The sequence below is a fragment of the Acipenser ruthenus genome, chromosome 9 (genome assembly GCF_902713425.1).
Source record: "Acipenser ruthenus chromosome 9, fAciRut3.2 maternal haplotype, whole genome shotgun sequence".
In the NCBI taxonomy this organism is placed as follows: Eukaryota; Metazoa; Chordata; class Actinopteri; order Acipenseriformes; family Acipenseridae; genus Acipenser; species Acipenser ruthenus.
The window spans coordinates 4,853,513-4,877,000 of record NC_081197.1 but is presented as its reverse complement, the minus strand read 5'-3'; the positions used below and the strand labels follow the sequence as shown (position 1 = coordinate 4,877,000).

General features: G+C 39.8%; 1 protein-coding gene across 5 annotated transcripts in view; it reads left to right on the top strand.

The window, feature by feature from the left end:
- Positions 1-1,071: 1,071 nt before the first annotated feature.
- Positions 1,072-23,488, top strand: part of LOC117973065 (HMG box transcription factor BBX-like) — a 39,705-nt gene continuing 17,288 nt past the window's right edge. For 2 of the 5 annotated variants that reach the window (XM_059030891.1, XM_059030887.1), the window contains exons 1-5: positions 1,305-1,899; positions 3,290-3,364; positions 18,847-19,017; positions 19,868-20,098; positions 23,082-23,280. In XM_059030891.1, coding sequence (XP_058886874.1) covers positions 18,856-19,017; positions 19,868-20,098; positions 23,082-23,280 — 592 coding nt within the window. In that variant the 5' untranslated portion in view covers positions 1,305-1,899; positions 3,290-3,364; positions 18,847-18,855. Of the gene's footprint in view, positions 1,184-1,304; positions 1,900-2,205; positions 2,260-2,377; positions 2,992-3,289; positions 3,365-18,846; positions 19,018-19,867; positions 20,099-23,081; positions 23,281-23,488 lie in introns of those variants that run through there. The other 3 variants (XM_059030888.1, XM_059030889.1, XM_034924048.2) reach the window with 3 other exon arrangements.

Genomic DNA, 23,488 nt, shown 5'->3' with positions numbered 1-23,488 from the left:
AATCACATCCTGATGTAACTATCACTATTTAATCATATCCTGATGTAACTATCACTATTACCTGCTGTATTATTGAATTGTGGTTTGTCAAACTTGTACTTTACTTGTTTTATTGTATTTCTTGCTCTTATTGTATTACTTGTATTGTAACGCTTGAAATGTTTTTGCTTACGATTGTAAGTCGCCCTGGATAAGGGCGTCTGCTAAGAAATAAATAATAATAATAATAATAATAATATATCTTTCACATTGAAACTGTAGCAAGAGTAATCTGACCATTTAGACTGGCTAGTGTTTTGCCCTACAACACCCTTGATAATATTAGGCAATAATAATTAAACTATAGGTATGCAAAAAATAATGTCATGTGTTTGCACTTTGACCTTCAATGACATAGAATCAGATTTTTAAGAAAACAAAAAATTATGCTGAAGAATTATATGAAGCTCCTAGAATGTTATAGTCTGAAAAGAAAAACCCCAGTCATTATTATTATTATTATTATTATTATTATTATTATTATTATTATTATTATTATTATTATATTTTGTAAGTTTTTAAAGTGCAGTTAATAACAAACATCCTTCACATAATAGTATGGACAACATTTGGATGTTAATATATTTAATTGGTCTTTTTTTAAATTAACGTTTGTGTTATTTTTCCTGTGCTGTGCAAACTGTACTGTGCAGAACACGACAGTCTGTGATCTATGTTTGCAAGTAAAAGACAGAAGGCTTGTATTTTTTTTTGTTTAGTTTTTCTTTCGTGTTTGGTTTGCCTCGTCGTGTATTAGGCGGGTGCGTGATGATGCCACGTCCATATTACATTAGGCATAGTTTCTATTTAGTTGGATTTACATTTCGCCCTCACTTCCCCTACCTGCTCCTTTGTGCAGTATATGTCCAGAGAACATTATGAAGATGTAATAATAATCTATCTGTCTCTCCCAACGTTTCTCCCGTAAAGGTGTTCGCTGTGTGGCTGTTTCAGCCTGTCTCTCAGGCTGCGGCCCAATCAGAGGCAGCCTTACATGAAAAAATATATATTTTCAGTCAGTGCATGTACAGTACAGTGTATGTTGCAAAATTGTACCGACACACACAGAGAGAAAGAGGGAGATCGGTTTATTGAAGCTTCTCTCTTCACTTTAACACAATAACACCGGCTGGCCACTAAGGGGGTAAGTACGACTTGCACACTTTTCCCGTTCCACTTCATTTTCAAAACACTTTTTCCCCCAATCCCTTACTTGTCGTATACATACAGGAAGCTCGGATACTTACTGCCTAATACAGTACCAGTCGTATACAGCACCGTCAGTGTGCGAGAGACTGGCTCATACGCCAAACGCAGCATTCTGTGCGGTGTGTGTCTCGCCTTTCTCGGTGACAAATTTTCAGCGAGTTTTTTTTTTCTTTTTGCATTAAAAAAAAAAAAGTTTGCACAAGAGAGGTATGCTCTCTATATAGGCCAGAAGCTGAATGGTTACATGGGTAGGCCAGTCAGTATCAGGCTGTGTGTGGAAACATCCACACTTGACTAGTGCCGTGGAGTCGAGAGAGAGAGAGAACACTTGGTGGAGAGGGCAGGAAAAACAAGCTGAGAAAATTGCTCCAGGAAAACGAAAGTGCTGCAACATCAAAAAGATAAATTGCAATTGAAGACTGAACAAGTGCCTCATTTCGACAAATACAACAAGCGAGGTTAATTTAGTTGTGGGAGTTGATGTTTGTAGTGTTGCAGTTTATGCGGAGGGCAGTGCAGAATTTCAAAAAGTGTTCAGAGTATGGTTGTGATATTCTGTACCAGTGCAGAACTGTTATGATGTGTCAATAAGTTTAAAGGTGCACGGAGCCTGGAATGAGAAGGCCTTGGTGTTTCTGCTGTGTTTCAGAGGTAAGCTGTGATGTTCAGTGGTCGTCATGACAGAAAACTTGGTGCTAATCTATCCCGGAATAAGATCCGAGTGGCTTTTTTAACGAGAGCACTCGGTCATCCAAAGCAGAAAATGTTATTATTGCACCGATCTAACTGTAGGGAACCGAGTGTGTGCCGCTCCTCACTGTTACAATAATTATCGCTAGGCTAACTGTATGCAATCAATTAAAATATCGTTAGATTGTAACATTCATCATCCCTGCGTTTGAATCAAATCTGTAGTTACTATGTGGTTAAACAGACGATGCAAAAAGCCTGAGACAACATGTACGACACAGAGACGAGAGAGGAGCTGTTTGCTTTCCTCTGTGCGAAACGGTACGATCACTTCCCTTCTCTGAATATTTTACTATTTTGTAACTAAATAGAAGAAAACAGCGTCAAGTAGTCCCGAATTATCAAATTACAAAAAAGTTTGTGGACGAATAGTGATGTGATGTCGGTTTACAAAGTGGCTCATGGGGTTTGAAACCATTGCATGTCCTGCTAATGACACGTTCAGTAGAGCCGCTCGCATCAGGGTACTTTTTGTTTATTCCGTCTAACAGATCGGAGCCGGAGATCGGGCCAAATTCACGCATTTTTTGGAAGATATGGACTTATAAACCTTAGTTTAAGTAATGAAAGGTGTCGAATCGTCAGGCTGAAAATCACTGTTAATGAACGTGTTTTGCGGAGTTTTGAGTGGAGTGAGATTTGTACTTCGTTTTCCCTAAAGCAAGATGGACTCTCGCTCGCTTGTCTGTCTTGTCAGACCCGAGATCGACATTTTGCACTGAGAATGCAAACTTGAGCCTGGTCAGGCATAGATTATTACGGGAGATCAACGAAATCAACATTCGTTGAAGGCCAACTTTTGCACCAGGACTCTTAATAAGCGCTCTACGATATATATTTTTTTCACTGCCTCAGTGTTATTGAGAACTGATCGCCACCGGTTTGCAGCAGAAAGTCTGGCTTACCTGAAAACTGCTACAACATTGCAATTACAGGAACTCGGTTGTACCTGTCCTGCGATGCTGGTTTTCCACAGCGATCGACAGATACAAAGTTACGAAATGTTTTTTTTTTTTTTTAATTTTGATCATGGTTGCTGAAACGGTAACATTAGTGAACTTTATATGCTTGAAGTACGTAATAAAATGCCCCATTGCTCGGTTGCAGTTTCATTAACGCATGCATGTATTATGCACACGTAAGAAAGTTCATTTTAGATAATATTTGGTTTGGTAGAAGCGCTCCGACTTTTGTAATCGACGTGTTCCATGTTATTTCGAGTTTTGTACAGTGTCTTAAAACTGTAAAATTATTATACAGTACTGAGGAGACAGTGTTTTGTATTTTATAGGTCACCATCACATGACAGGCTGAGTGACAGCTTCATCATCTTCATCTATCAGATATTTCCATTTTCTGTACCTAAGTAAGTACACTTACTGTTCATTTATCAACATCCAATGTTTGTATTTGATTTTAATATTTGTTGGTCTCTTTTTTTTATTATTAATAGTATGTGCCACTAATATTGTATTACCATCATTGTTTTTAGTCTGTCACAGGCAGAAACTTGGTATAGGCTTTTCCAAAGGCTAATAAGCACTTTTTGTAAATATAAATTGTGTTTTTATATAAGAAAATTGGTAATGGAAACATTTATCAAATAATTGATTGGCATAACAAGTAGGCAACTATTTTTTAATTCAACAAATGTAGATGTAGTCTCTACTACATACTGTAGTCTACTGGCCCTATTTAGGTGGGGCTGTTCAATATATATATATATATTTCACATTTTAAATTAAAGTGAATGTCTGATGTCAGCTAACACTTATTTCCAAATGCAGTCCAACAGGAATATCCCTCTTTGTTGTATTGATGTAGTGAAAACACTGTGCCTTACTAGCATATGGCTCCTGGAATTTTGGCCTAATAATTGCATGCCATTCATCCATAATCCAGGGCCTGTTTTCTTGCACGTAAGTCACAGCTCGTTTCAAGGTGGGACAGAAAGTAGTTACATTTGACACAAGCGCCTTTTGTTCATTTCATTGTATAGTTTTAAGGTCTTAAGAAGTCAAATCACAAAGCACAGAGGCAACTCGCCTAAACCATAGCTGCCAAGTCTTCAGATACTCGAGTTGCAGATATGTTACTCCTTAGAATTGACATAGGGGGTTGACACAATATTGCCACGTGCAAGAAATGAAAACCAAACCAGCAAGAACATGTGGTACAAGAGTTTTACTTTTGGGTGGCTCAACAGTCTTTGGGACTCCTTTTTACTTCCGCTATTGAAGCACAGCACCAGAAAATGGTAATAAGACTCCCACTGCATAGCACTTTGATCCATCCCATATTTTACTATGAGTTTAATAAGACATACCTGAGCTTGTTACCTATATACACTGTGGCTGATTAAGCTCGTAGTAAAACCTGGAACGGGTGAAACGGCTATGCAACAGGAGTCTTATTTCCATCCCTGCATTAGTGAGGGTGACCTCCCTCCCCCTATTATGAAAGAGCTTGTGTCACATTGATTGACTTCTTAACCAAACTGTTGAATACTGCAGCATATGATGACATGTGACCTGTATTTATTAGAGTGTACTGTTGATTATATTGTGAGTTTATAATTTTGCTAACAGGCTAGTAATAATATCAGACGACAGAGACCCCCAGAAAACCCATTACAACCTGTCATGTTCGTCCCTATACATCACCATTACAGAACCTGACCGTGGCCGAGTGTGTTGCATCCTGACAGTAGACTTTGGTGATCCATTCACCCTTGCCGTTCATAGAGGGCAAAGATTTGAACTAGGATCAAAACTTGTTACAGTTACACATCCAGTACCAGCCCGTATAGATTTTGTAAACTTGTAATCCTGTGTGCACCAAATTATCAGATATTTTTGAGGAATGAAAATCCAAGGTATGTCTGCCCATCCAAAACCGTTTACACTAGGAGCCTTGTATTAAGAAGCCCTCCTTGCATCGCCACACATGGCATGCATTGACATGTTCAATTTGTTATGCAGCGTTTAGCAATACCTGGCTTATAAGCATGACTGTTTCAGAACGGTAGGTAGGGTTGAACTGGTGCATTAGTGTGTTGCGCTGGCAGATGCATTTTCGTCCGAGTGTGCAGGCAGTGTGCTAGGGTGCCTGTTACTGCATAGTCCCACAGCCAAGGGCCACTGATCCTTGCACTGCCCAAAGCTGACAGTAAGGCTCAAATGGACTATTCCTTGGAGATGCAGTTGGCAGTGCAGTTTGTAGTGTGTGAGTGTTTAGAGGCTTGCTTACAAATCCAATATTCAATAGCCTGCAAGTTTACGAAGTATGCATTCTTGTGCCGTTTGGTTATTTCTGTAGCAGTCGGTTCTGAGATGACTTAACAGAAGCAAATAGGATACATCTTATTTTATTTTTTTTCCTGATCTGACTGTACAAGCTTTGACTTTCAGCGTATGACGACCATTTTAGTGTGGGGATTTCACATAACAAAATGCACCACGTGTTTTTTTTTTTGTTTTTTTTTAAGTTTTGTTGAGCTATTTGCTAATAAAAAACATTTCTTTTATAAGGATTCGAGAGGAGCTTGACTTTGAAATAAAGGGTCTCTTGTTTTTATCTGTGCTCATGTGACACATCTGTTTGGTTTTGCTGTGAAAAGTAAAACAAAGTCTTCCAGGTGCCCATGTCTGAAAGCCATTAAAAGCTGATGATGCAGTGTGAGTAATAGTGCCAAGCAAACACATCACATGATGTTACACACAGTTAACTGAATAACAGTAAAGGATGACGTCACAGCTGCAAACATTCTTATTTTTGGTGTTGACGTATGAAAGGATTTCAGGGCAAATAAGCTCTGTGGGTACTGAACAACTAAAAATAAAACCAAAGCAAAACATACAGTGTGATAGAAAAAAAATAAGCTAATAATAGCATGTGTTACTGATGAAAGTGGGTAAGGAGAAGGTACAGTTTTCTATTTTAAGATATTTGTTATTACAGTGGAAACCTCTTGAGATGATCGCGTTTGTGCAACTTTATTTTGATCACATGAAAGAAATCATTCAACACAAGAGGAAGGTTTTGATTTACAGTATGCAGTTGATTCTGTAACCAGTGATTGTTTTAAGTGGTTTTCACTGTATTTCTCAATATTATTGCTGTGGGTCGTCTTGTGCTGTATTTGTAGCCCAGGCACTGACGCAGTGCTTCATGGGTTTGGAATAGTAGATGACCACAGTAAAACTAGAACTATTCGTTTTATTATAATTACAGTGCACCCTTGTGTTGTCATGATTCAATAACTCACACATTCAGGTCATTTCCTAATCAACAGTAATGATGCTACATTGCGCTGCGTGAGGACTGTCAAGTAATCCGCAGTTCATGTTTTTGTTTGACGTCAGATAGTGAAATAATGAAGGAGTATTGTGTTGGCTTGGGGTTGAACAGGTGACAGCAATAGGAAAGGTGATGGAGGCCTTTGATTAGTGCTGGGGTGTTATAGGTGCTGCAGTTCTTAGGGTCTTGGCAGATTTATAGGTTACAGTACACTCCTGCTTCATTATCCTACAGCAAGCAAGGGAATCGGAGGTGAATGGTATCCTAGTATTACCAGTAATTGTAAATTGTAGTTATTCAAATGTGGTGGCTACTTATTAACAATTTACTTTCTATTTCTAATGCCACACTGTTTCATATGGAATTCTAGTCCATGCTACTGTACCTGCATTTTAACATGAATTCACGAGAAAGAATTATCCCTCTGATCAGTTTAATATCTGGACAACATCAGTCCACATTTGAAAATGTATCTGACATCTAATACCTGGTGCATTTCAAACGATGTCTGCCGGTATAATGACCGTCATTTAGAAAACAGAAATCAATATGCAGGGCCTGCATAATAAACACATGTGTTCTTCTATTATAAGCAGGACTTGCTGGTATTTCAAAATACCACATCTATCACATCTATTAGCAGTAACGACACATGAAACCAGTGTGTGTGGAATAACCAATTTGACTTGTTTATTTTAGAACCTGGCATCAGAATTTTCTTTCTTTGTTTTGTTTTTAAATGAGGGGCTCTGGAATAGGGTTAGTAACTCGCAAGCCAATCTATCAGTCTTGCAAGGTTTGAACAAGCAGTGGGTTCAGTCTCCATGACCGGAAACACTGGGGCTACTGTACAGTGGCGCTTACTACCTCCCTTCCAAGCTCCTTCCACTTGTTAACAGGGGTGGAAGGCTAGTTACCCAGCCTATCTCAGTGTGAAATACAGAACGGAATATGAACTAAGGAATGGAATCCACCAAGCTGTTCAATGTTTATCTGTAGGGGGATCTTTAGACTTATGGTGGTAGAGCTTGCATATGTCAAGCATTAATGTAGTCTGATTAAAATACGTTGCAGTGGCCGTTGGAATGGGTTAGTAAACGATTTTATGATTAGCGCCAGGTAGGTCAGAATTTTTTTTTTTTTTTACTGTTTTACAAGCCGCTTAAACCTACAAGCAGGGGTGTCCAATCCAGTCCTGGAGGGCTATTCCACGCCAGGTTTAACAGGTAACATGATATAATTACCTTTTACAGGGTCTGGATTGAGGTTTAATTGGTTCAATTAAATAATTTAGAACAGGGTTGGAACAAAGACCAGGAGTGGAAGGGCCAGCTTTGGCCAGCACTGACCTACGGTATTATGTCTAAAACAGGCCACTGTAGTATTACTGATTGACAAAAAAAAATGTCTTAATTTAAAAAAAAAAAAAGGTTGAGGTTTACATTTTTTGAAATATATTTGTACTTTTGTTAAAGTTGATTTATTTTAATTTTTTTAAAGCTACTCCAGTGCTTACCAGAAGCACCCGTACATGGTGCACATCACAGAGGTCTCCATCTGTTACAGCTTTTACTGTTAATAGAGTGCTGATTAGATGTATTTAAGGATGCAGCCTTTGTTAATGAAATCCTAATTGATTCATAATTTAAACAATGACGAACGCATTATTTTGTTTCGCCTTGTTGTGAGATTCAGTGCAGCGCGTTTTAAACAAACGAGTTTTTGAATTGCTCATTTAAGCAATCAGTTTTGTCTTGTTTGGATTTCGTTACTTATGCTGATTCGAATGGTGTCCAAGTGATTATGTATGCAAGGTACTGTATCTACAGTTTAGGGAAGGAATGAACTGGGAACCCTTTAAAATAATTGCATAATGAATTCTGTGTGAATACCACAGGAATAACACCTGGAGAACTTATGCACTTCTTGTGAGTTCTGAAGTTAATTCATTTTGAATTCAGTCCTGTTAATTCATGTGGATTTAATTACCTGTATTCATTCCATGGTCCTTTGTAACAAGTTATGTTGGTCCCACGTGTAAGGCATCATGTGTTATGGTATTCAGTCGGAATTCATCATGAATCTACGGCCATTATTTGAAAGTGCATCCGATTCTCCTTTGAGTTTGTCTACTTTAGTTTATCATGCCCCACTGGGGAATGTGTAACCCCAAAAACAGAGATACAGAGGAGGTGCTCACACATAAACTCACTCTTTAGAGCTTTACGCTAGCCAATTGAGAGAGTCCCTGCTGCTGCACATTCTATAGCAAGTTTTTGAGGGTGTAGAATCGGAATATGGAGTTGCCTGTCCTCCTGTCTTTGCTTGTTATCAAATTGTGATACTGTACAACTTGGTTTGGACGTTATTTAGCAAGTTCCATATGGAGGAATTGGTTCTTCTATGCATGTGTCACATTTTACGTTCAGTGGATGTTCAGGAGGCAGAGTTGGGGTCAATTCTTGTTTTTAAATTCCAATTCCAATTCCTTTTTTAAAATCAATTCCAATTCCGGAATTAGAGACATCATTGTTGTGATTGTTCAACTGCTTTCATTTGATGCCAATTTAATTGAGTGCCAGTGAGTTCAATTTAAGCCACTGTGAGAAGCTGATTGCAATTTTAATCAATGATGTGTTGGAATGGATTAAATGGAAATGGGAATTGGGAGTTGATTTTAAAAATGAATTGGAAATGGCATTGGAATTGACCTCAACCTTGTCAGTAGGTCAGGGTGACCTGCTTTTCCATGGTGGATTTGATTTAGTATTTACAGTCATGGTGGATATGTGTGTTACCAGCAACAAGAAGTGAGAGTGATAATAAGACTCCACACATTAATGGTGGTGCAGAAATGAATGCTTCTTGTTTACATTTCTGTTTGAATATTTGTTCTTCATTAAAGTAATTAAATATAAAACATTAACTCTGACCTACCTTTTTCATAGTTTTAAAGAAGCAGTGTGTTTTTGTTTCTCTTAACAATAAAAAGAAACCTGAAGATTTTCACAAATAACGGAATTTCCAAACATGTGTTCCAGCATGTAGACATCTCAAATTGTATATATGATTTTAAACACTGTTTTTAAATACATATATAATTTAAAAAATAATGTTATGTATTATTAGTATATGTGGCTTTCCCAAGATGGTTTCGTTACAATGAACTGTAGGTCAGTTACAGGTAGTTGAGCTGTGCCCTGTGGCACCGCATACTGTACATTAACAATAATAATAATAATAATAATAATAATAATAATAATAATAATAATAAGCAATTGCAAAATTAAATGTAGCTTTCCCAGAAGGCCAGATCTACCTATGCTTGTAAATGCAATTAATTTAAAAGAAAGTATTAAGTTACAGTATATTCATTTATTCATGCAGACGTCCGTCTGTATGTTACTATTTAGGGTTTTGTGTTTAGGTATTGAGATCTCAATCTGGGGGTATATAACCATCTCGGGCATGGTTTGAAAACCGTATGACAGGCACAGCTGACCAAACCTCAGGCAATACCAGCCTGGAACTGGATTAGTTTCATCAGCCTAATGTTCTGTCCAAAAAGTAACCATTGGATGTCATGCGGTGAGACCTGGGTCATGTTTATAAAAAGGGCCGCTATTGATTGTTCGTGTCTTTGAAAATGAATTCTTACAATTTCACACTTGTGTTATTAAATTAGCTTAATGTGGCAACTTTTTTGAATTTCTTAGGCACCCCAAGGATGGAATTAAGACTCCTAGCAGCCATTCTAAGTTTTACTTTAGCCACAGTGCATAGGTAACAAGCCCAGATGTCTTACTAAACTGATAGTAAAACCAGGAATGGATCAATCTGCTATGCAATGAGTCTTGTTTCCATCACTGCACCTACAAGTGCGATTATTCTCTTCAAGGAAACCTTCTATCATTTACTTAGGATGTGTTTTTGGCTACAGATTGCTATTGTATGTTTGTGTTTGTATCTATTTAGTATAGGCCAAAATTGACTTTGTCTTTTTTAATTGTGAAAAAAAAAAAAAAAAGTTTGTGCTCTTTTACACCCTGGTGTTTACCGGTATATGTTAGGAATGTGTAACCTGTGCAGCTATTTGGACATTTTGGACAGTCTTAATCCCAGCTCACCCAGTGAGTCATTGTGTATATCTGAACCAAACCTAGCCATGCCTCATTCCTACTGTAGACAATTATTACAGGGATCACTGACCGCATTCAAACAGTCGTATTGCTTTAACTTTTTTTTGTAGCGCCTATTTAACTCCTTTCTTTTACAACAATAATTAGCCACAATTTGCTTTGCTTAATTAAGAGTAAATCAGACCAGCGTTTATCAAGTACAGCAGGTATCTTTTGCCTCGCTTTGTTCCTGGGTTATAAGATGCGCTTGGGAAATCATAGCAGAAATATCAATGTAATTACGATGATAGCCATGCAGGCAATAATAAAGCCTGGATGTGTGTTGCCATTCAGTTCAGCATTTCGGCTGTGCAGGAGTACATCCAGGGGAAATGTGCGGTTTGTGTTGCTTGAGTCAAGTTTATGCAAACAGACAGGGTTGTGCATTATACTCTGTGAAGGGAAGGGAGAAATGGGGAGAAATAACTTGCACTGTACCAAATAAAGAAAAGCCTCTAAATGGATTTTCTGCAGAAATGATATACCCCGAATCACCACTGTGGGGTTGTCGGGGTGTTTCTGTATTGCCTCAGTATGATAAAGGATGGACTTGCAGTACATTACATTTGTATGATCAATTCCTTAATAGTCTCACTTTCAACAGAGACATAACTCTACTGTAAAATTCTGCCTGCTAGTGCATTCGAGGAAAATGACATCACTCCACGCAAGAGACCAGATAACAGGTCCTTGTGTTGGGTGTGTACCTGTATAATTGACTAGTGTGACTTGTAGCTATGTAGACACTGTAATGATTGAATTAGTTGTACTGGGGTCGTTGTTTTGCCAAGGCTACTTTGTGCTGAAAGATATCCTGTATGTATTTTATTAAGCAAACTGTGTTTTGTGCCATCTGGGCTAAATAAGCCTCATATCATATGCCAATACCCATCATGTTTAGCAGTCAAAAACAGCGAGTTGTGTTAAAATGTTTCTTTTTATCTATACGCTGTTTTCAGTCATCATTCAACAGTGTTTTTTTCAGCTCTTAAGCTGATTTGTAATGCTCCGTATAGGTAATGCTGCACATTGAAAGCACGCTATGCATTTTTAAGGATAAAAAGGCTGCTTATGCTATTTTTAGGCTTCTTTTATTATTTGCACAGAAAGTCAGGAAGAGTTTCATCTCATCTCCAAGAATGTGCTGGTACTGAGGCTGACATTCTCTGTCACTTTAAAACTGTTCTTTAAATGAATGTACTGTAAATACAGATACAATATCACTAGTATGTTTAGGGACATGCATTCAGTCAGGTACGGTCTGGATACATAGAATGGGCCTTATTTTCTAAATGTTTCCTCCATTCTTTAACTCCTATTTTTTTCAAAGAGAAAAAAATGAGATACAAAACACACCGAGAGGGGGCTAAAGAGAACTTGAAATGTATCACTTACCGGTAGTTGTATGGTTTCAGGTTTGTAAAATAAACAAGGGTTTTACCGCTTCAAAAAAATAGGAGTTATTTAAACCTGGCAGAAACACTTTGAAAAAGTCTCTGTGTGTGCATTTAAAAAAAGTATACTCTTGTCTTGTTTCAGTGGAATTTCAGTTTAGGTTTTGGTATACAGTACAGTGATGCGTGTTCAGGTCAGCATCTCCTATATAAATCTACATTTAGAATGTACTTTTTGAAGGCGTCTCAGTTGTCGTGGAAACCCAAGTGTCCCAGGGCCTGAGTTCACACTTTGTAAAGGAGCTGGTGAGCAGTCTTATGTCTGCAAACATTTAACAGAATAGCCTAAAATATTCAGTTCCACTGCAGATCCTGAGCAAACAGAACATTCTATATGCAGAGTGGAATCTGTACTTCGGAAAGATTGATTGTGACTGCTGTTATTACCGAAAAAGGATGCCGGCAGACAATCTTGCACAGCATCTGAAACTTGTACGTTTACCATGGAAACCAAAACCTTAACAATTCCTACACGTGAGCTGCTCCGTAGACCGAGTGCAGTACCTGCAGCTCTGGAAATGGTCAGGGCTCCATTCCCGGCTTCCACCCTTCACTGTACTACTGTACACTGTCATGTGGTCCACATTCGAGTAAGTATCCAGTGGCACAGACACTTCACCGGAAACAACCAGCCATTTCTTTCCAAGGCCTACACATTCCAGGTCACTGCGAGATTTCTTTGTTTTTATGCTAGACAGAAGCTATTGTGAATGTATTAAGAGAGTGGTTAAACTTATTGGACGTATTGTGAGTGGTGCAAATAAAAATGACTGGGCGGTTCTCAGAGGCAGACTGTTTCACATTGAGAGCAATAATAACAGAAAAGTGTCATCTTTTAAAAGAGTAAACCATTTTTATTTCAAAAGTATCGTCCTTCCAGTAAGCTGCTCCAGTGCTAATGTGTAGTTCTTAGCATCGTTGTTGGCAAGGCATAGGTGGTTCCTCACGCAAAACCAATATATGTTGGAACAGAAGCATTTTTAGAAGGGATGTGAAGTGATACTGTTAAAGTGAGCATATGGTTTACAATTGTGGTCCTCCTGCAGACCTGTGGACCGCTGTGAATCCCTGTAGGTTATTGTCCGGTCCTGCTTTACTACATCCATTTGATCAGCTAGTGAGTCAAAAGGACCGGAAAGAAAGTCCCCTTGCCCACAGACACAAGCTCACACAGTCACAAGATAAGGAGGGGGTGGAAGCTCTTATAAACTCAGAATTAGGAAGCATGACATGGAGACATTTACACTTGTTTAAGGTTAGTATCTTAGACACAGTAGTTTACTTAAGATGTTTGTAGAGTAGCCTGGATCTTGATTTAGTATATTGCATGTTTTGTCATCATCGTGTATCAAAGTGGTAATTGACTTTATAGGAAATATTGATTGTTATTATTTAAAATGTCATCATCATTCATGATCTTTTGGTTAGATTACACATAATACAAAGTAACCAATTGGGTGTGTTCGTATGGAGATTGTATTTTAACCTGTGCATTGTGACTGCATTTGGGTGTCACACAGATGGAGATTGCAGAATTGCTAATAGAACTGGTTTTCCTACTGATTTACCTATTCAGCACATTTTACAAAGTCTACAAATTCCTAACAAAAGCACCAGACCTCCATAATAGTAATAAAGAAAAAATACATATATATTTGAAGAAGTCAACCAAGCTATCAAAAATAATTAGAGAGTTTGCCCCCAGAACATGGTTTTAGGAGAGAATGATGTATGACCTTTTAGCTACTGTATTGTAGAAGAAAAAAGAGAGAGGGAGAGAATAGAGCCAAGAAATGGAAAAGCTCATAATGCATGGCCTGCTCTCAAATGTGCTTGGAGCAGAGTGAAAAGTGTGGCTGTTCTGACCAGGGAGAGTGCTTTAATATTTATTTATTTATTTATTTATTTATTTATTTACATTTTTATAGCGCTGTGGCAATGTGCCCCGCCCCTGTGTGCATATTATGTGTTGTATGGTGCGTGCGTGTGTAAATGTTGGTGTATAGTCGTTGGTACACGGGATATAAACGGGTCTGTGTTTCACGTGTATTTAAAAATGTAGATTTGTATTTAGGCACGAGGAGAGCACAAATCACTTCACGTGCTGGTTAAATGTAATATGTGAGCACGGGGTTGCACAGAATTAATTCACGTGCTGGGATTCAAGTGAATAATTAATTAGTAATTGAATCCCAGCACAACAGTATATATAGATGCACATTTCGCTCACTCGGGGTTGGGTGTTCGGTGAGTGGAGAACGGGAGAGAGAGAAGGAGAAAATAAAACAAAGTAATTAGAAGTGTTTTCACTCACCGTGTTTGTTCGTCTGTCTGTTTAAGTGTGGTACGTTTTGTTTGTCTTTTTATTTTGGCGTATAGTGCCGTGTCCCGTGTTTTGTGTTAAAACCTTTTATTTTCTGTGCTGTTTATTAAATGCTGAGCGAAACCATTCGCTCAGCTCCACCAAACCACACCTCTCTGTCTGTTTATTTCCTGCTTCTGGCGCCCTTAACCAAGATGCTTTACAAATTTAAACAAAATAATACGATCAAGAAAAGTGGGTGAAGAAAGAATGTAAGTTATTGGGCTAGGGTGGGGAGGAACAAATGAGTTGCGAATATGAAAGCAGAGAGCCAGAGGCTAGGTCAGGGTCAGGGAAGCAGGGTCATAACAGGAGGTCAGGGGTCAGGAGTATCAGTAGGATGGGCTAAGGAGAAGAGATACATTTTTGAGGGAGGAGTGAAAATTACGTAGTGTGGGTGACTCTCTTATGATAAGTGGGAGTCTATTCCAATGAAGGGGAGCAAAAAGGGAAAAGGAACTGAAACAGGATTGGGCACAGGGCGAGGGTGGGACCGAGAGGGACAATAGGGATTGGGAGCGTAAGGGACATGGGGGAGCATAGTGGGTGATCAGTCCAGCCAGATAAGGTGGGGCAAGACCATGAAGAGATTTGGAAGGCGCCGGGGTAGAGGCAGAGGCATTTTGAATTTTTTGTAATGATGTAAAAGCGTAGGAGGGGGGAGGCCAAGGAGGAGGGAATTACAGTAGTCAAGGTGGGTGAAAATGAGAGTGGACCAGGAGTTTAGTAGCAGAAAATGAAATGGAAGTGAGGCTGTTGAAAAAAACAGTAGAGGTGCTTGAAGATAGGTATGACTGTAGCCAGCCAAGGAGTGTGCCAGAGATACCCAGGAATATACAGCTATGGCCAAAAGTTTTGCATCGTTTAGAATTTTAGGATTGAGACATTAATTATATATATGAATATGAACATCATTTAGATATTTTATTTAACATCATGTCATCAAAGAAACTACTAAATGATATCACAAAAGTCTACCGGAAGCCATAATAGTAGAACAGAATTTCATGTTAGATTTAGAAATGTCACATTTTTTCAATTTGTCAGTTTTTCGTTTTATATGGAAAACTACAAACAGTATGTAATTCAGTATGTTAACGTAACATTATTCAGAAGATTTCATTCTATTTTATGAAGCAAAATTAGTTTATTCTATAGGGTGATGCAAAACATTCGGCCATATCTGTACAGTAATCATCCCAGTATCTCGTACTGGTGCTGCCTGTTCAGACGCTGGGCACAATAGCCTAACAGTGGCCATGCCCAATCCAGATTATTACATGCCCAACACTGTAGTGTAATAATAACAAGGGCTGTTGAGGGGAATGGGCTTCATGTGAATTTAAAAATATTGATTTACTGTATCAGCAGTAAATCAATCATGCATTATGAACTGCACATTTTTTAAAGATCACTGTATCACTGAAAAACGTAAAATTAGTAAAATTCCATTTAAATTCACTAAAATGTATTTAAAAAAAAAAAAAAAAACTTCTTCAGGCTGATGTGAAAGAGGTGATCTAGGCAAAGCCACACGTGTGATACAACAGTAAAGTAATAATGTACCCAGAAACACCTCAGGCAAGCCCAATGCGCGCTGGGAATTGTGTCTCACTGATTCCGAGTCGGAAGTAATGTGGGTGGGGGCTGAGATGTAATGAGGTGGTGGAGTGATCGTGTATTTAACCAGCACTGAAGAGGTTAAGAAATACCAGCTTGGCATTCTGGAGACACTCCAACAGGTAATGGTCGTTATGGACTTGAACCCATCTCCTTTTTCTTTTTTCTTTTTTTTTTTTTTTTGTGATATTGCATTTACAACCAGGGGGCAGCAGAGTGCAGTAAATCATCTTGCAGTGGTGTGTTCCTTTTAATTATTTGGCTCCCAAGTTACAGCCGTGCAGTTGCACTGAGGGAGACCCTACTGTACCTGTCTAATCTGTAAAGCTTGTTTCAGTGCTGAATTTGTTTTCTGTTCTCTTTTTTTAAAATTTTTTTATTATGTATTGTGTGCCGGTAACTAAGAGACTCAAGCTAGACCTGCACCCAATCCTGGGATTCAGGACTTCTCTTTTATTTATTATTATTTTTTTTTATAAACCATTAGGTGCAATGAATTTGAGGCTCCTGGTAATTCTCCACAGAACTGATCACACTTACCTAGTGCTGGGACGATCACGGGATTTTCATGTTCAGAGATTCACTCATAATTTAAATATTCATTCAAATATCCGTTTTGTTTTTCAGAAATTAATGAAAGCCATTATATTGCTCTGACCGCAGGCAGAGCCAGCACAGCAGCAAGGGCAGGGGGCGTGGCTTTATTTTACAGCAAGACCTTATTATATGTAACACATTAAAATAGAGAAATATCCCAGGAGTAAAGAATACGTTGCGTAGGCCTTCCTTTACCCCAGTGAATTAACTACAAAACAAAGGATGCCAAATAGCAGGTCAAGTTAAACGATGTTTTGTTTATTCCCGTAATAAATAGTACATAAAGTTGACACCGCATTTTATTTATTTTTTTCATTCCTTGCCATTGCCTTTTCCCCACAGTAAACAGCAGCCATAGACACGTTTTCATAAAGTAGTAACATGAAGTTTACTTGTGCCTTTTTGTAGCTGAACAAGCAAATGGAAACTGAAATTTAACTTTAACACTTCAAATAAAACAAACGTGGAAATGGCGCTGTAAAGTAAACGCGGAAGAAAACGCACGGTTTTGGTTCTTGTTTATTACGTTCCGCATAACAAAGTCGCAACAGTATATATATGTATACAGTCTATAAAAATCACTACACAACATTTTCAGGAAGTTGGGTATTGTTTAAGCGAGGCATTTCAGAATGATGTGCTTGCCTTTTTTCTGTCCCATGAGATTCTGACTCGCTCTAAAGCAGTACAACACGTTTTTGTCCCAGATGGCTTTCCATAGAGATGACTATGTGTCCGCACGCGTAATCTGGTTTGTTTACTTTTTGCTGTCTAAAACTTAAATAGATGCTCAAGAATGTTTTTTTTTGTTTGTTTGTTTAATATATATATTAATCTCCATATCACACTGTGCTCTCTTTCATTAGATGTTACATTCCCTTTAAGAGAAACATTATTTTTTCCCCTACAACATTTGAACTTGCATAGTAATAAATCCAGATCATTTTAAAGGGGAGGCCAAAGCAATATTAAGCTACAGTAAGCTATTAGAATCGCGCACACTGCCTTATGGGGACCTGCAGGGGTGAAGAAAGATGTGGGAGCAGCACAATTGCAAACAGTCTATCAGGAACAGAGAAAGGCAAAGATCTGACTCTATTCGAAAGAGGCATGATAGTCGTGTCGGTGTATAAGCAATGACAAATCGAAGGGAAAGTGGTCACCAAGAGAGACAGCTGTGATCGCAAACAATTAGGGATGGTTAGAGGGGCTTGTCAAGTCTGAAATATTAATGACTGAATGCATTAACTTCCCTTGACACCTTCCAGCACCTTGTGGAGTTAATGCCACCTCATATGAAGGCTGTAAAGAGGGCAAATAGTAGCCCAGTCTGATAGAGTATTAGGTGCAGGTCCTAATACATACATGCATACACGGATCTGTAGAGATTTGACAGGATGATTTACTGCCATCAGACAACACCGAGGAGGTTACAAAGCTTCTAGTTACTAAGTTCTTTATACAAAGTGTACAGCAGCTCCAATGATTATGACAGACTGGATAATATGTATTTAGTGTGAGGGTATCAAACCTTTTCCAGCTGAGAAGAGAACATGAAAAGATTCATGTGTATATTTATAGCCTAAATGCAGGCTTTGGGGCTGGGGGTGTATTACAAGTCAAATCAGAAATACAATCAATGGGTCTCCAGCAATGTCCATAAATGTCATGCTAGATCGCACAGTAGTGAGGGAAGCCTGAGAGGAATAGTGTTGCGTTCCCAACTCGTAACCATCACATACAGACAGTGTTCAGTTTATCCCTCCTTAATAATGGTGCCTGTTTTGAAAGGGAGCTCTTCCGCTGCAGTGCATCCGTGTCATTGAAGGTGTTCATAGAACGTTATGTCTGATTTAGGTGCATTTTTACTGTACTGTCAAGAGGTCTCAAGCTGAGATTAAAGCAAACTGCTTAAAGATGATCCCTTTGTGAGTGACAGTGTGTACATTTAAAACAGTAATGGTCCAGGGGAGTATAAGGGTTCATTTACCAAACAGTAATTCGAGTTCAAGCCCCCTTTCCTTAGTCTTTGTGTTATTAAACCATAAAGCAATCCTGATCCCCGTTGACATCATTTACTGATTTTATTTTACAGTTGTAATAAAGGCAGTGAACTATTTTCAATAAAATATTCTAACAGTGCATTCACCCACAAAGCAAGAGAATTATTTACCCCCCCCCACTCAGACTAAACGACTTGCATGTGAAAAAAGAGATGGATAAAAATGGGCAGTGACAGGCGACTGCATTCATCCACTGTGGCTCTTTACCCCCGAGAACCAACACTTGTTCTGCTTGAGCCTGAATGAATGCCCTGCTGTTCTGTTTGCTCCCCCAGAGCGCCACAATGAAGGGTGGCAGCCGGAGTAAGGAGCCCCCGGTGGAGGGAGAGGGGAGTGGCAAGCGCCCAAAGCGTAAGTGTCTGCAGTGGCACCCGCTGCTCTCCAAGAAGGTGCTTGACTTCCCTGAGGAGGAGGAGGAGGAGGACGAGGAGGAAGAGCTGGACAAGGTGGGACACGGTTCACAGTGCAGTACAAAGCTCCCGTTTCCATTGAAGGAGAGGGTTTGTTTTCAGAGCTGTTGTGAATAAAAGCCGACCACAAACATTATCGCATTCCCCCCTCCTCTGTAAAAATGTATACTGTTAGTATTTACTGAAAATGTTAATAAACATTCCAGTACAGTAACTGCAGTCAGGCCTGTTTTATGTACTGTTATGTCTGTCAAAGCTGGAATGTGCAAGTTGGGTCAACTCCAGGGCCTAAGAGTGTAACTTCCAGGGACATACTCTGCTGAAATATCTTAAATAAACAGAGTGTCTGCAGGTCCTTTCGTTACAGTTCATTTTTATTTAGATTTAATTGAGCTGTTAAATTCTTACTGATCCAGCTTAAAGTATGTAAAGCTCAGATACTAATTCCACAAAATTCAAAAATCTAATTCACTTTTACAGTAATGTGTGCATTTTTATGTATAGGTTAAATGTGAGACCTATGAAATGATGGTAATACATATAAGGTATTTTTTGAGATAACAACTGTGTTAATGATTATGTCATTATATCATACTCTATCATCTACATTATTTAATTCTACTTATTTACCATACTTACTAACTACACAGCAAAAAATGCCTATTTTCTACCACTGGTTCTGCACCTGAAAAGACTCCCAAAAGCTGGATTCTTGAAGTGAACTGATTTTAAAACAATGCCAGTGTGCATCTGTAATTGATGCCCGCTTTGTAATGTTTAAATGAACTCAATATTAAACATGTAGGTAATTAAACCTTGTGAGACTGTCGTAAGAAGTGTAGCCGGTGTGGGAGAGCTGAACGCTGCTTGTTGTGTGTCTGTGCAGGAGCAGGCGCTGAGCCCGGAGGGGCTGGACGAGCTGGAGGACGAGGATTCTTCAGAGCAGCGTGCCCGCCGCCCCATGAATGCCTTCCTGCTCTTCTGCAAGCGGCACCGCTCCCTGGTGCGCCAGGAGCACCCGCGACTCGACAACCGCGGCGCCACCAAGATCCTGGCAGACTGGTGGGCAGTGCTGGAGCCCAAGGAGAAGCAGAAGTACACCGACATGGCCAAGGAGGTGAGGGGGGAACCCTGGAGAGCCAGCGTGCTTCAGAGACCTCCCCAGCAATCTCGAAGCAGTTGTAGCTAGTTCTGTAAATCTTACCTCTTTTATATAGGTCTCAAACGTGGAGTTTTGAAATAAACACATGTTACAGTAAACATTTTATTTAAAACCCTGATATCTGGTACTACACTAGGTTAAATAAGTTTTAAACTGTGCTTTGAGATAGTGTTGCACTTCCTTGGTCATTTCACTTGGTGGGTGGGAGTGCCCACCCCTTCAACAGCTCCTTTCCAGTCACCATTCAACCAGCTACTTCCCCAATTGACTGACATGCTTTAACCAAGAAGATGCTGAGGTGAAATGACCCAGGAAATGCATGTGAGATAGAAACTGAGCCTCCTTTAACCTAATGTAGTACAAGATGTGGTTTAAAATGAAAACACATGTCTTCTATAATATGTGTTTCTTTCAGAACTGCACATTTGAGACATATGTAGCAAATGGAAGCTCAAAACCTGTAAGATTTGTCACATTCTTTTGTTAGCTACAGACATTTCAGCAGCATGGCTCATTAAGTCGGTGTCTGTCATTCTGCAGAAAACAAATGGGGGTTCTAATGTATTACAAGAGACAGCTTCTAGTAACTTCCTAGGTAGGGCTTTAGAGCCCCCTGTGTGAATTTCCACTGATCATCATGTAGTGAATGACTGAAGCACTGTACTCACCTAAGCTGGTAACGTGTCGTTCTGTAAACTGGCTACCTGTCTGAAGACCAGCGCTTATATTTTTGACAGCTGGTTTTCCGTTACTTTTTGATACTGGATTCTTTAAGAATCATTTGGAATGTCTGAGAGAGGGCCCTCGACCCCCTTAAGTAGAAAACATTAGCCTCTCCCAGCATTGCATCCAGGGTAACGGTCCTCTCAGACACAATAAAACTTGTCAGATAAGGCTGCAAATCAAGGAAAGGTCACTGCGGACCTTGTGTGAGCCGGCAGGGGAAAGGAGACCACTTGTGTGGGAAGTGTCCGGGCTGTGCTGTTTTCTCTGTCTCAGAGTATGGGGCTTGGTGTCGGGCAGCCCCTCTGGGAGACACTGTGGTGTGGTGGAAGAACCCCTGCTTCTGTGAGGTTCCGAGTGACCTAGCTGCTGTGTTGTAGGGCTCCATTGTATTGAGTGTGTGCTTGTATCGGTGTGTGTGGGTGTACAGTACATAATGTAAAAATAGGCAGCACGTCGTCCTGTTTTTGAGCTTGCGTGTTTGAGAATTCTTTCCAGTTAGACTGGGGGAAGGAGCTTCTTTAGCTCTTCAGAGTTGTGAGCATGCTTCAGGCCTGGAAGATCATGAGTTAATGTTTTGAGCGTCGCCCCCCCTCCACAGTGTCAAACAGAAACCTGTCTTATCCAGTGCTCATTGGCCACTATACAACCTGTACTGAGGATAGTACAGGCTGATGTCTTAGACCTGCATACTGAGGATTCGTAGGTTATCGTGAGAAAACATTGAACGGAAGACAATATAAAACGATTAGAAATAACGGCTGATAATAAGGCATGCTTGCGATCCTGCAGTGCTGTTCATTTTTAAGAGGAAATTTGATCAGTATCTGGTATGAAGTAAATCATAAATAGTCATACGGCTATGTTGTGTAAACCCTTGATTTCAGAAGTGAAGGAAACAGTGTTTGTTAAACAAAAATATTACTGTATGGGGAAACTGCTTGCGTAACACAGCAATCTTAATGAATAGAAAATGAATGTGGGGGGGGGGGAATAAAATGCCGCCCCTTTGTTCTGACAGGAAACAGGAAAAGCAACACTCCAGTGCAAAATGTACTTCTGTAGAGAAAGCTTCCTTAATGACTGTGTATGAATAAATACTATCATCTATAGCAGATTTGACTTGTTTGTAAACTGTAAAGATTAGTTCCAGTCACTGAGTATCATGTTGTTTCTCAGTACTATTGCAGGACCTGTCTACTGGTGACTCTTAATTAGCATGGCTGTAAATATATATTCTGCTCTGCATTGCAGGATTGTCTGTAGTCAGGGGCCCCTTTGTGTTAAGGCTCAGTTTCCAGAGCATGCAACAGCACTGGCTATGAATCCTTGTTAGACAAGGCTTTCCAAATATCCCCCCCCCCCCTCACCTCCGTCCTGCATCAGCAAGGAAGACGTATTGCGATCAGGGTGAAAGGTTTGTGTGCATGAAGTGAGCAGCGGATAAGCCACACAAACGAGCCGACAACAGCGGTAAAGATCTCTTAAGCAAAATGCTTGTTTTAGAATTGAATGGACAATAACAAACAAGCGTGTGTCTGGCCTTGCTTGACGTCTCTCTCTCTCTCTCTGTCTCTCTGTCTCTCTCTCTCTCTCTGTCTCTCTCTCTCTCTCTCTCTCTGTCTGTCTGTCTGTCTGTCTGTCTGTCCGTCCGGATCAAGGCCAGACTAAACTGTACTGCAGCCTTTGATTATTATGTTATGAGATGATGTGTTTCCTTGTCTGCATTCTGAAGCGCTTTCTCGGTTCATTTTCAGTTATCGCGGAAAGGCTGTAATGCAACTTGGCCATTTATTTAATAGTGCCAGGTGGTTTCTGTGAACCAGGGGCAAGCAGTGACAGACACAGGCTCTGAAGGAGCTTACAGCCGGGTCTGTCCGGTCTATCGGCACATTGTTATGAATTCATGGGATGTGGACTTCATTGGAAATACAGATGAAAGTAGAGAATGCAGCATGGCTCCCTTGATACCAGTGCTGTACTGGCATAGTAGAGAAGTTTTATAATGCATTTACTTCAAAATGCAATTTTAAATAAACACGTTGCATAACAAGCCAAACACTAAGTCTGTGTGTGTGCACGTTTTTTAGAAGTCTGTCATGAATGACTTGGCGCACATTAAAATACATTACCAGCTACACTGTCTGTTTGGGTATATGTAAACCCCAACACCACCCTGCACTCGCTCATACTCTCCTTCCCTGTTCTTTTCCAGTATAAAGATGCCTTCATGAAGGCTAATCCTGGGTACAAGTGGTGTCCCACGACCAACAAGCCAGTGAAGAGCCCCTCTCCCACCGTCACAACCAGGAAGAAAGTGTGGAGCTTCCCTCCAGACCCCTCCAAGGACTGCCCTGCTGCCAAAAGAAAGGGCAAGCTGGAGGAGATGCAACAGCTTAACTTCGCTATGGCAGGTGGGTTCTCAAAATAACTGCTTGGTGACCTGCCGTGTGCCTGTTGGGTAGTCTCCATGGACAGATGTTTCCTTGGAGCATGATTTCCGTGAATGTAATATTGCGGATTCCAAACTTCTTTTTTGAGGGTGGTCTGTTTTAACAGTGCAGTCTGCGGCTAAGAGAACACCTCTTGGGAAGCAAGCAAGACGCAGTTAACCACCAGATA